The sequence below is a fragment of the Heterodontus francisci genome, chromosome 22 (genome assembly GCF_036365525.1).
Source record: "Heterodontus francisci isolate sHetFra1 chromosome 22, sHetFra1.hap1, whole genome shotgun sequence".
Taxonomy (NCBI): Eukaryota; Metazoa; Chordata; class Chondrichthyes; order Heterodontiformes; family Heterodontidae; genus Heterodontus; species Heterodontus francisci.
Window position 1 is genome coordinate 72,588,156 of NC_090392.1, and position 14,190 is coordinate 72,602,345.

The 14,190-nt window shown below is 42.3% G+C and overlaps 1 protein-coding gene across 4 annotated transcripts in view; it reads right to left on the bottom strand.

Moving 5' to 3' along the window:
- Positions 1-335: 335 nt before the first annotated feature.
- Positions 336-14,190, bottom strand: part of LOC137381435 (NF-kappa-B inhibitor delta) — a 145,921-nt gene continuing 132,066 nt past the window's right edge. For all 4 annotated transcript variants that reach the window (XM_068054023.1, XM_068054025.1, XM_068054026.1 and 1 more), the window contains 2 exons: positions 12,802-12,966; positions 336-5,990 (listed from right to left, as the gene is read on the bottom strand). In XM_068054023.1, the coding sequence (XP_067910124.1) occupies positions 5,925-5,990; positions 12,802-12,966 (231 nt within the window). In that variant the 3' untranslated portion in view covers positions 336-5,924. The remainder of the gene's footprint in view (positions 5,991-12,801; positions 12,967-14,190) is intronic.

Here is a 14,190-nt window from a genome sequence, read left to right on the forward strand (position 1 = left end):
ACCAGATAAGAGATTAGATGGTGACTCATCAGAGGCCACTCTCATGCATATCCTGATAGTTGGCTATGATTGGCTTTGATGTAGACTTGGCTGCATGGTCCATTTCCTTAGCTGAAGTTGTTGCATATTTTGGGAGGCACTAATTAGGAGAACACATAACTTCTAAAAAAAAATGCAAATCTATGGATAGCATTGCTCTTGGAGCTATTGGTAACTTCACTAGCTGTATATTTGAGCTAGTTTATAAAGTAATTTGAAGTCCAGGAAAAATACAAGATAAATTAACATGCAACAGTATGAGTCGGTACACATGGAATTGTTTGATGTATGCTGAGATTTATTATGCACTATGATCAATATGCATACACATAGAAAAGCCAGTTAAACCAGCGAAATGTGACATTGTGCATACACAATAAAATGATATTCTAAAAAAAGAATAACAAAGTCAAGTTCCAACTATTTCCCATTATCCCCCCACAAATAATAAAGCTTTTTGTGACAAATAATTTTAAAAGGAACAAGAATAAATACAAAAGCATTGTGAAATGGCAAATCCAAAAACAGTGCCATGTTCATATGTAATATCATGTAAAACATATTCATCAAAACAAATGTGGCAAGGACAGGATGCAAATGTTGGAGCTATTCCAGATATCGGAGAGAGTAAAGAGACATTCACTCATGTAAGATGTTTGTAAATAGTAAAAGCTACAGCAATTTCTTTGGCAAATATTATGTTCTTAAAGGTGAAAATTATTGCTGCTGGAAACAAAACACATTATAATTCTGGAATCAGGTGTCAGCATTCAGCATTCCCAGATCAAATATAGCAAGGGTTAAATGTAGAGCAAAGCTCCCTCTGGTCTCCACTATATATCTCAGTGCTAACTTCAGAATTGCTCCCATTACTATACGAATGTGACATAGCAACCATCCTCATTGTCTGTCTGAGTGAGATAGCCATTTTAGGTGGATGAGTTTATTTATTTATTGTTTGTAGTGAAATTGTGGACACGTGCTTAAAATACCAAATGGTGAACATCATAAATTTTCCTTCTTAATTTAATTGAGTTAATTAGTAACCAATTAGGGTTAGTTTTATACTATGTGCTTATGCTTACTAGGAACTCAGTTGAATCTAGCCAAAGTTATTTCAACAGAGTTTATTTTACCCTGTTGAGGATTATAGCAACATCTTAAAAAACCCAAATCAGAATGATTGTTTTCAAGTAGTTGTATCTTATTTCTAGCTATTGAACGACTTCAAAAAGATGGAACAAAGGCCTTCTCACTCTCTTAAACCTTTTGTAAGGGATGCTGATATAATGTCTGGCAGTCTCAAGCTAGCTGAAATTAGACACAAGTCCATTGCATATATCTGTATGAAACAAGTCATGGAGTTGAAAGAAATGCTGGTGCGATATAGGGGAATGTCTTCTAACTTTTGTATTGTGATGCATTGTTATGAATTGGGTAATTGATTGTAACTAAGATGCCCTGTAAATGAACTAAGTGATATCGCTGTATACCATGCAAACGATGATTTCTTGTTTACCATTCTGCCATTCTGAAGCACACCAACATTTTGTAGCGACACTTGTGCTCTTTTCAAGCTGTAATGCGTAATATCTTAAAGCAAAATGCAGGCAAGTGAAACAGTCCAGCCACACTGATACAGTGTATTCAATCGATTTATACAAAAATACAAATATATCAGATTGCATGGCAATCAACAGTTTATTTCACAGAAATGATAAAGAAACATCCTGCTTCCACCTGATCCACACATCAGAAAATCACAGATTTGTGTGCAGATAGGGACTTGCAACCTCCAGCAATGAATCCCCAGATACACTGCTTTAAAGAGACAATACGGTACCAAGTCAATGTCCCAAGCTGAAGATAATATAGGCTCATGCATAAATAATAAAAATAATGTAGGCAAACTGAAAACCTGAGTATAAGGTAGAAAGCTGTAAAATAATAATTTCTTGTATGAGGATTGCATTTTAAATTCAAACTACAATGTTCATTGGCAACTACTAAGTGTGACTGTGCCAGGAAAAGGGCAACTTGCACACTCTCAGTGTTTTTGTGGTTGAGTGCACTGCCTGGGCTTGTGGTGGAGGCAGATTTAATCATGACTTTCTAAAGGGAATTAGGTAATTATTTGAATAGTAAAAGATTTGCAGGGCTACAGGGAAAAGGCAGGGGAGCGGGACAAGTTGTGTTGTTCTTGCAGAGAGCTGGCACAGATAGAAAGAGGGAGTGGGAATGGTCTCCTTCTGTGCTGGAACCTATCTATGATTCTCTTCTGTTATGCTATTTCAAATCTCGGAAATGGCTCTGATGTCTCCCCCAAATCAGAACAGTCTCTGGTAATGATGATAAATATTGTTGGTGTAGGGTAGAAGCTATAGTGGTCTTATTGGCAGATAAGGTTCATATGACTTTTCTCTATCAATCATTTTAACAAATTCTTTAAATTTATTTGAAATGGACCAATAAAAGACCATCCAGAGGAATGCCATATGACTGTGTGAAGCATTTGGTTACTAAAACCATCAAAAGTACTTTATGGGCTGTAATCTCCGTAGTTGTAGCAAAGTATTGAGTTTACTGGGTAACACATTTGGATACACGGAATTTGGAACACTATTGCCATTGGTAAAGATGCTATAAGATGCTGCTGAACATGTGCTGACAAAGAATTGCAGAACATTTCTTGGCAAGCACCCACCCAAAACTATTTACTCCAACAATATTAATGGAACATCGTCCTTGGGTACAGTATAGGATTCAGTGGAATTCCTTAACCAGAGCATTTTAGGCTTCCTGAAGCGTAAGGTATTTGAAAATTAGAGAATAATCAAGAATGAATCATAGAATGGTTACAGCACAGAAGGAGGCCTTTCAGCCAATCATGTGACTGTGCCAGCTCTCCACAACAGCAACTCAGCTCATCCCACTACCCGGCCCTGCCCTTTCCCCATAGCCCTGCAAATCTTTTCTCTTCAGTTCTCTTTTGAAAGCCACAATTTTTGCCATTCACCTTTAAATCAGTGTCCTCTGGTTCTCGATCCTTCTGCCAATGGGAACAGTTTCTCTCTATCTACTCTGTCTAGACCACTCATGATTTTGAACACCTTTATCAAATCTCTTCTCTAAAGAGAACAATCCCAGCATCTCCAATCTATTCATGAGGCTGAAGTCCCTCATCCCTGGAACCATTCTCCTAAATCTTTTCTGCACCCTCTCTAAAGCCTTCACACTCTAACGAAAGTGTGGTGTCCAGAATGAGGCTGTGTAATGGCTTAATCCTTATGTATTCCTTATGAAAATATCCACATCTGGATCAGAATGCAGCCTGATGTAACTCACGCAATTTGGCAACTGTTAACTCGCAAGCCTGGGAAATGCTTCATGTATGGTTGCTCAAGTTGGAGGCCAGCCATGTGTAAACTGAGAGAATTTTGATTTAAATAACGATAAAAAAAACAAAGCATGTTTTTGTAGGGAATGCTACAGATAATGACACTATATAGCACAATTTCCTAATTTACTTAATTCCTTTTACTCCGTTCAACCTTGGTGGTAATCAGACCTATGGCCTACAAGCCTTCGCATTTTTTTTTCTTAATATTGAAAATGTTCTTAATTTTTAAAGCTAAACTTGGGAGTGGCAGTGGCAGTAGGATCATGGATTCAATTCCTTGTGCCCTTGGGATCTTGATCTGAGTTTTGCTGCTGAGTGACTCTGCTGCCCTCATAATGGGGTAGAGGGAAGGAATCAGAGGGCGTGCCGGTGCTGGGATACTCTTGTACATTTCCTGGAAACTAGACAAAGGGCAGCATAACCTCTGAACAGATTACCTGGTCACCTTTCAGTTACAGGAGATGTGCCCATCATACTGGGGAGAGGGGAATTAAGGAATTAAAATGGCCGTACATTTTTTCTCATCAATGTTTGCATAACAACATAAGAAACAGGACCAGGTGTAAGCCATTCAGCCCCTCAAGCATACAATAAGATTGTGGCTGATTTACCTCAATTCCACCTTCCTGCACTATCCCCATATCCCTTGATTCCATTAGTATCTAAAAATCTGTCAATCTCTGGCTTGAATAAACTGACCATCCACAGCCCTCTGGGACAGAGAATTGCAAAGGTTCAGAACCAGTTGAGTGAAGAAATTTTCCTCATCTCAGTACTAAATGGCCGACCCCTTATTCTGCGACTGTGACCCCTGGTTCTAGACTTCTCAGCCGGGGAAACATCCGCCCGCATTTACCCTGTCAAGCCCCTAAAGAATTTTTTATGTTTCAATGAAATCACTTCCCATTCTTCTAAACTGCAGAGAATCTAGGCCTAGTCTACTCAATCCCTCCTCATAGGACAATCCCTTCATCCCAGGAATCAGTCTAGTGAACCTTTGTTGCACTCCCTCTAAGGCAAGTAGATGTTTTTTCTCAGCCAATTTTCTCCCCTCCTCTTCTGAAGGTGTTGATTCCTTGCTGGGCTATGGCTCCATCAACCTGTAGCAACTCACCCAAGTTCTTCAGGTCTGAGTTTTACCAAGAAGTGTTGGCAACCTATTTAACCTATTTTTGCAGCTGAGCTTAATTCTGTATTTATCTAAAAGGAGTTGCTGGATAGTGGTCCTGCGTAGGAATCCAGTCTGATTTTACTCTCCTTAGCACAACTGTACTGAGAGCATTTGTACACTGAGCTATGATTTGCCAGGGATTGAACTGGGACATTCTGGTTTGTATAGGTCAGCTAGTTATGAGATGTACTTGCTAAGTTATTGGTGGACCAGAGGATCTCACAAGACTGTAACACTGCACTCTGTCAACTGTTCACTGTCCAATAACTTGTCTAAATTCATAAAGACACAGATGATACTTTCTTGGAGCTGTTAGATTACAGTAATTACTCAGAATCTTGTAGCACTTTAGTATTTCATTTGACCTAAGAATATAAACAAATGATATTTCAATTACAGTTGCCTGGGAATGTTGTAATTTATCGTTACCTGAAAAAGAAAGACTTCTATTTTGTAGCAACTTTCTCAACCTCAGGATATCCCAAAGCACTTTACAGCCAAAGAAGTACTTTTGAAGTGTCGTTAATGTTATAATGTAGGAAACGCTGCAGCCAATTTGTGCACAGCAAGCTCCCAGAAACAACAATGAGCTAATGACCAGATAATTTGTTTTAGTGATGTTGGTTGAGAGATAAACATTGTCCAGGGCAATTGGGGAGAACGACCCTGCTCTCTTCGAAATAGTGCTATGAGATCTTTTATGCTCTTTTGAGAGGGAAGATTGGACCTTGTTTTGACATTTCATGACAGCATCTCCAACACCTAATTCTGAATCAATTCTTGAAACAGTTGATTGATGAATTCTAAACAGCTAAAATTGACTGGTCAGGTATACACTGGGTGTGAAATGTTGCTTTTATTTTGGATATTTGGGTTCAAAATTATAATTAAACACCTTAATCAGTTGCAAATGCATCATTGAACTGTGCTGCTCCCACTCTATCAGCTGAAAAAGTACTTCATTGGCTGTTAAGCACTTTGTGACATCCTGAGGTTGTGGAAGCTGCTATATAAATGCAAGTTCTCTGAATGCAAAAAGAATTATGGAGTCCCGTGGTACATTATGGTAGAAATAAAAAATGTTTATCAGAAGTAAACTTGCTCTTAAGTTTGTTCAACATTGAGATGGTAAAATTAGTTTGATGTTCAGTAATTTGTTGGATGTGACCCTGAGATGTGTTAAAGTACATTGGCAGCTAAACCCTGAGCTCTTATGCATGAGTGCACATTAAAGTATTCCTAATATAAGGTACATGATCATTCCGTAGGAGTGAAGTTGGTGGGACTGAGTTGAGTCCAGATTGGACTACATCCCTAGGATGTAGCACTTCGCTGGTTTGACCCTGAGCCAACTCTTCCTTTCTTCAAGAGATGCCTGATCTGTAAAGCATAAACATAGAATCATAGAGTTTTACAGCACAGAAACAGGCCCAACGCGCCTGCACCAATCATCAAGCACCCATAAAATCTAACCCCATTTTCCGTAGCTTTGTATGCTATGGTGTTTCAAGTGCTCATCAAAATACTTCTTAAATGTTGTGAGGGTTCCTGCCTCTACCACCCCTCCAGGCAGTGTGTTTCAGATTCCAACCACCCTCTGGGTGAAAATTTTTTTCCTCAAGTCCCCTCTAAACCTCCTGCCCCTTACCTTAAATCTATGTCCCCTGGTTAATGACCCCTCCGCTAAGAGAAAAAGCTCCTTCCCATCTATCCTATCAATGCCCGTCATAATTTTGTGTACCTCAATCAGGTCCCCCCTCTGCCTTCTCCGCTCCTATCCAGTCTCTCTTCATAACTGAAATGCTCCAGCCCAGGCAACATCCTGGTGAATCTCCTCTGCACCCTCTCCAGTGCAATCACATCTTTCCTATAGTGTGGTGACCAGAACTGTACACAGTACTCCAGCTGTGGCCTAACCAGCGTTTTATACAGCTCTAACATAACCTCCCTGCTCTTATATTCTATGCCTTGGTTAATAAAGGCAAGTATCCCATATGCCTTCCTAACTGCCTTATCAACCTTTGCTTCTGCTTTCAGTGATCTATGGACAAGCACCCCAAGGTCCCTCTGACCCTCTGTACTCCCTAGGGTGCTACCATCCATTGTATATTCCCTTGCCTTGTTAGTTCTACCAAAGTGCATCACCTCACACTTCTCAGGATTAAATTCCATCTGCCACTGCTCTGCCCATCTTACCAGCCCATCTACATCGCCCTGTAATCTAATGCTTTCCTCCTCATGATTTATGTCACCACCAATTTTCCTGCCGTCTGTGAACTTACAGATCACACCTCCTATATTCATGTCTAAATCATTAATGTTAACAACAAACAGTAAGGGTCCCAGTACCGATCTCTATGGTTCCGCACTGGTCACAGTCCTCCATTCGCAAAAACAACCCTCGCCCGTCAACCTCTGCCTTCTGCCACTAAGCCAATTTTGGATCCAATTTGCCAAATTACCCTGGATCTCATGGGCTCTTACCTTCTTAACCAATCTCCCAAGCGGGACTTTATCAAAAGTCTTACTGAAGTCCAAGTAGACCACAACAACTGCTTTACCCTCATCTAAACATCTAGTCACCTCCTCGAAAAATTCAATCAAATTTGTTAGACACGATCTCCCCCTGACAAAGCCATGCTGACTATCCCTGATTAATCCCTGCCTCTCCAAGTGGAGATTAATCCTGTCTCTCAGAATTTTTTCCAATAATTTCGCTACCACTGACGTTAGATTCACCGGCCTATAATTACCTGGTTTATCCCTGCTACCCTTCTTGAATAAGGGTACCACTCACTGTCATCCAGTCCTCTGGTACCTCTCCTGTGGCTAGAGAGGATTTGAAAATTTGTCAGAGCCCCTGCTATCTCCTTCCTTGCCTCACATAACAGCCTGGGAGACATCTCATCTGGGCCTGGGGATTTATCCACCTTTACGCCCGCTAATACAACTAATACTTCCTCCTTTTTAATGCTAATTTGATCAAGTATATCACAAACTCCCTCACTGATCACTACACCTACATTGTCCCTCTCCATAGTGAACACAGATGAAAAGTAATCATTTAAAACCTCACCTATGTCCTCCGGCTCCACAAACAGATTGCCTCTTTGAACCCTAATAAGCCCCACTTTTTCCCTGGTTATCCTCTTTCCCTTAACATACTTATAAAATGCCTTAGGATTTTCCTTTATCTTGTCTGCCAGTGATTTTTCATGCCCCCTCTTCACTCTCCTAATTACCTTTTTAAGTACTCCCCTACACTTTCTATACTCCTCTAGGGCCTCCGCTGTTTTCAACGCTCTGAATCTGCCATAAGCCTCCCTTTTTTCCTTTATTCAATCCTCTATATCCCTTGACATCCAGGGTTCCCTTGATTTGTTGGTCCTATCCTTCACTTTTACAGGAACATGCTGCACCTGAACTCTCACAATTTCCCTTCTAAATGACTCCCACTGGTCTGATGTAGACTTTCCAATAAGAAGCTGCTCCCAGTTCACTCTGGCCAGATCCTGTTTTATCATATTGAAATCTGCCTTCCCCCAATTCAGTACTTTTATTACCGGTCCCTCCATGTCCTTTTCCATAACAACCTTAAATTTTAGAGTTATGTTCGCTATCCCCGAAATGCACCCCCCCCCCCCCCCCCCACCCCACCCTGCCACTTCTACCATTTGGCCGGCTTCATTCCCTAGGATCAAGTCCAGTACCACTCCTCCTCTTGTAGGACTCTCTACGTGCTGGCTCAAAAAGCTCTCCTGAATGCACTTGAAGAATTCTGCCCCCTTTAAGCTTTTTGCACGAATATTATCCCCTCTAAAACAGGGGAAGTTGAAATCCCCTATAATTTTTGCACCTGTCTCAGATTTGCCTACATATCTGCTCCTCTATCTCTCCCTGACTGTTTGGAGGCCTGTCGTACACTCCCAGCCAAGTGATTGCCCCCTTTTTGTTTTTAAGTTCATGTTCATAATAAGCTCGAAATCATAGATCAGATTCACCTTTAGTGTTCAAAATACATTCTAGTGCCAGACAGATTACAAGGAAATCAATATTACAATGCACCACTGCCATGAATGTAGTGAGGGTAGCAAAAATGAGTCTGGACCAGCATGTGATCCTGATGCATCTGTGCTGGCATCAAGGAGGGCTGGCAGCACAGAATTTTGCAAGGTGAATTCACCTTGCTCAATTGAATAGGTTCTTGCACATAAAGAACAGGTGCAGGGAGCCTAGTGAGCAGCAGGATGGGATGCAGTAAGTCTGGCGATGCTTAAAAGGTTTGCTGCTTGCTCTTAAAGTGGTAATGTGGCAGAATAGCTTTATTGCTGCAACAGGGACTGATCGCTATTGTCAGAATTGTGTAAGCATACCTTGGGGAAACGTGTGCCTGCAGAAATGCTGTGCATCCTCATCCACTTACCAAAGAAGGTTTACAGGATGTGTTACATGAGATACAGGAGAGGATAATTCTCCTCTTTGCAGTGGAAGGGTATCCCATTGTGAAAGCAGAGGTACAGTCTACCTGGACAGAGATAGTGCAGAAAGTGAATGGAATGTGCCATAGCTGCGGACTTGGTGTGAGCAAAATGTGGAAGATAGTTTCTGGTTATTGGAAGCAATAACAGGGTAGGTGTGTTCACCTTTGCACACATTGGGGTAAAGTTCAACATCAGTGGGGGTGCAAAAGGGGCGATAGTGGATTGTCTGCTGGTTACACACCCCACCCTATTTGCCTTTCCATTGACGATCACCTAGGGTGTGTAACAGGTTGCCACTTTGCAACCCCCTGTGATTCACCACTGCCAAAGTTGAATTTCACCCATAATATTACTATAGGGGAATAGCACACATAGTGCAAACCAAAACTACGAATTGCAGCTCCCTCAGGGAGACCACTTGCAAAGAAAGGAGGCAGTCTTTCCTCATTTCCGTGCCCTCGTTTATTGCCAAACTAGCTGGTGCTGGGGCATCATAGCATAGTGGTAATGCTAATAGACTAGTAATCCTGAGTCCTGGACTAATGCTTTGGAAACATGTGTTCAAATCCCACCACAGCAGCTGGGGAAATTTAAATTCAATTAATTAATATCTCTGGAATAAAAATGTTAGGCTCATTAATAATGATCATGAAACTACTGGATTGTAAAAACTCATCTGATTCACGAATGTCCTTTAGGGGAGGAATTTTTAAAAAATTATTCTTTCATGGAATGTGGGCATTGCTGGCAAGGCCAGCATTTGTTGTCATCCCTAATTTCCTTTGAGAAGGTGGTGGTGAGCTGCCTTCTTGAACCGCTGCAGTTCATCTGGTGCAGGTACATCCACAGTACTGTTACGGAAGGAGTTCCAGGATTTTGACCCAGCGACAGTGAAGGAACATTGATATATTTCCAAGTCAGTATGGCGTGTGCCTTGGAGGGGAACTTGCAGGTGGTGGTGTTCCCATGCAACTGCTGTCCTTGTTCTTCTAGGTGGAAGAGGTCGCAGGCTTGTAAGGTGCTGTAGTGCATCTTATAGATGGTAAACACTGCTGCCACTGTATGCCAGTGGTGGAAGGTGTGAATGTTTAAGCTGGTTGATGGGGTGCCAATCAAGCAGGCTGCTTTGTCCTGGATGGTGTCGAGCTTCCTGAGTGTTGTTGGAGCTGCACTCATCCAGGCAAGTAGAGAGTCATAGAGAGATACAGCACCGAAACAGGCCCTTTGGCCCAACGTGTCCGCACCAACCATTAAGCACCCATTTATACTAATCCTACATTAATCCCATTTTTTTCCCTCTCACATCCCCACCTTTCCTCAATTCTCCTACCACCTACCTACACTAGGGACAATTTTTTTTTTTTAACAATGGCCAATTTACCTATCAACCCACAAGTCTTTGGCATGTGGGAGGAAACCAGAGCATCCAGAGGAAACCCATGTGGTCACAGGGAGAACTTGCAAACTCCGCACAGGCAGTACCCAGAACTGAACCTGGGTTGCTGGAGCTGTGAGGCTACGGTGCTAACCACAGTGCCGCCCTCAAGAGTATTCCATCACACTCTTGACTTGTGTCTTGTGGATGGTGGACAGGCTTTGGGGAGTCAGGAGGTGGGTTACATGCCACAGAATTCCCAGCCTCTGACCTGCTCTAGTAGCCACAGTATTTTTGTGGCTGCTGCCGTTCAGTTTCTGGTCAATGGTAACCCCCAGGATATTGATAGTAGGGGATTCAGTGATTGTAACACCATTGAATATCAAGGGGAGATGGTTATATTCTCTCTTCTTGGAAATCTTCATGGCACTTGTGGGGCGTAAATGTAACGTGCCACTTATCAGCCCAAGCCTGAATGTTTTCCAGGTCTGCTTCAGTATCTGAGGAGTCGTGAATGGTACTGAACATTGTACAATCATTGGCGAACATCCCCACTTCTGACTTTATGATAGTGGGTGGGTCAATGATGAAGCAGCTGAAGATGGTTGTGCTTAGGACACTGCCCTGAGGAACTCCTGCAGCAATGTCCTGGGGCTGAGATGATTGGCCTCCAACAACCACAACCATCTTCTTTTCTGCTAGTTATGACTACAACCAGTGGAGAGTTTTCCCCTTGATTCCCATTGACTTCAGATTGGCTAGGGCCCCTTGATGCCACACTCAGTCAAATGCTGCCTTGATACCCAGGACAATCACTTTCACCTCACCTCTTGAGTTCAGGTCTTTTGACCATGTTTGGATCAAGGCTGTAATGAGGTTAGGAACTGAATGGTCCTGGCAGAACCCAAACTGAGCATTGGTGATCAGGTTATTGCTGTTTAAGTGGTGCTTGATAGCACAGTCGACTACACCTTCCATCACTTTGCTGATGATTGAGAGTGGACTGGTGGGGCGGTAATTGGCCAAATTGGACTTGTCCTGCTTTTTGTGAACAAGGCAAACCTGGGCAATTTTCCACATCATCAGGTAGATGCCAGTGTTGTAGCTGTTCTGGCAGAGCTTGACTAGGGGTGAGGCTAGTACTGCAGCACAAGTCTTTTGTGCTACAGCCGGGATATTGTCAGGATCCATTGCCTTTGCAGTATCCAGTGCCTTCAGCAATCTCTTGGATATCACATGAATTGGATTGGCTGAAGACTGGCATCTGTGATGCTGGAGACCTCAGGAGGCGGCCGTCCTTACCCGGTCTGGAGTACATGTGACTCCAGATCCACAGCAAGCGGTTGCCTCTGAAACGGCCACTTAGTTCTATCAAACTGCTTCTTTTCTTTTTGGGCCTCCTTATCTCGAGAGACAATGGATACGCGCCTGGAGGTGGTCAGTGGTTTGTGAAGCAGCGCCTGGAGTGGCTATAAAGGCCAATTCTGGAGTGACAGGCTCTTCCACAGGTGCTGCAGAGAAATTTGTTTGTTGGGGCTGTTGCACAGTTGGCTCTCCCCTTGCGCCTCTGTCTTTTTTCCTGCCAACTACTAAGTCTCTTCGACTCGCCACAATTTAGCCCTGTCTTTATGGCTGCCCGCCAGCTCTGGCGAATGCTGGCAACTGACTCCCACGACTTGTGATCAATGTCACACGATTTCATGTCGCGTTTGCAGACGTCTTTATAACGGAGACATGGACGGCCGGTGGGTCTGATACCAGTGGCGAGCTCGCTGTACAATGTGTCTTTGGGGATCCTGCCATCTTCCATGCGGCTCACATGGCCAAGCCATCTCAAGCGCCGCTGACTCAGTAGTGTGTATAAACTGCTACAGATAAAGCATTGTAGGTGTACCTGCACCACATGGACTGCAGCAGTTCAAGAGGGCTGCTCACCATCACCTTCTCGAGGGCAATTAGGGATGGGCAATAAATGCTGGCCTTGACAACGATGCTCGTATCTCAAGAATGAATTTTTAAAAAACACACAAAGGGGTTGCACGGTGTGTTTAAAATCATACAGCCACCAGATGTTGTGGGAATAAATCCTCATGAGGGTTCACAAAGAGCTGCGAGGAACCCTGGAGAAAAGTAGGGGTTTCCTCCAGCTCTTCCATTGAAGCTACAGCAAATATGCAGGAAATTCACCCCTTATAACTTTGTTGCACTGGAATGCACTCGCTCAAGTATAGATGTAGGGAGACCACATAGAACAGCAGTAATCATTGCAAGAAATGGAAGAGTAACTGAAAAAATAAGAAATCAACAAAGAGATCACACTTCAATTCTATCTCACCCGATCTCCTTGTTCTCCTGGTTGCACCAGATGAATGGGCTGGTCATTCTCCAGGTTTCGAATGCTGGGGTCTGCTCCATGATATAAAAGCAGTTTAATTATTCTCTCTTGGTTTCTCTCATTTTGGAGACCAGCAGCCATGTGCAAAGCCGTGTTACCATGAGCCTAGTAGCAAGTGGAAAAAATTGGTTGAGATCCTGCTTTTCTTTTTGTTGATTACTAGTTCCTTGCCTTTTTAATCCATTTTGTCCATTTCTTAAAGTGTTTTCCTTCTCTTGCCTGTAGGATTAAGTATCACCTTTCCAAAATAAAGCTGTAAATTGTGACTTTTGGCAATAGCGTAAAGCAGGTGATAGCGGACTGGGTGCTTGTTATACACCTCTCCCGATTACCCTTTGCGTTAAGGAAAATTTGGGGAGGTAATTAATGGGTGATCCCATTTTGTTCCTTTCATTCTGTCACCAAAGGCTAGCATTACCCCCAAGGAGTCTCAGTTTGTAATTCCAGATATATAAATTCAGATGCCTGGTGATGACAGTCTGCAATATTAGTATAAGAATGCTTAGTGCACTCATATCAAATTACTTGGTCTGGTATTTTAACTGAGGCATTAACTCAATAAATAGCAGATAAAGTGTCACATTAAGCATCCATAAATTCATATCACATGCCATAAACTCTAAGTTATAGATAAATCTGTAGGTAAGTACTTTTGAAGCAGAACTAATAAGAGTAACATGGAGAAACCTTGTCCGAACATGCCCTGCCATGGATCACTGAAGGAGAATTACTGTCTCTTCTCTCAGTGAGGTGTAGTGCATTGCAGTTCCAATGTAGCACGGCAGCGAATTTTGGGGCAGGGGTTCATACTTCGCTTACTGAGTACTAATCCCAGCCATGCCATTTTTGACAATGTCAAGTGATGGGCAGGTTCTTTCCCATAGGCAGAAAGTAAAATGGAAGTCAACTCAGGGAAGTCATACACCCTTCAAAGAAAAATTACCTTAGTTGCTCCAGGATTTAAACCAACTAATGCTAACCTGTATCGACATGCAGATATATAATTTTAGCCATCACTGTTCTTACAAGAAGGTTAAGTGTACATGACTGTGGCTGGCCATCATCCTCACCATAACTGTTATTGTCATAAATCAGATCACACTTTGATCAATACTTTATATCTAACTTATCATTAACCTTTATTATCTGGAACAGAAATATTTCATTGACACCTTCAGGTTGGAGCACAGGTAGCTACTTGAAATTTTGCATGTTTGTTTGGAATATTTAAATTTCAAGCCATCATTCATGCATGTTAGGCGCAGCATATTTTCCAACCTGCAATTGCAGAAGCTTTTCAATTTTTAACCTTACTTATACCAATGTCAT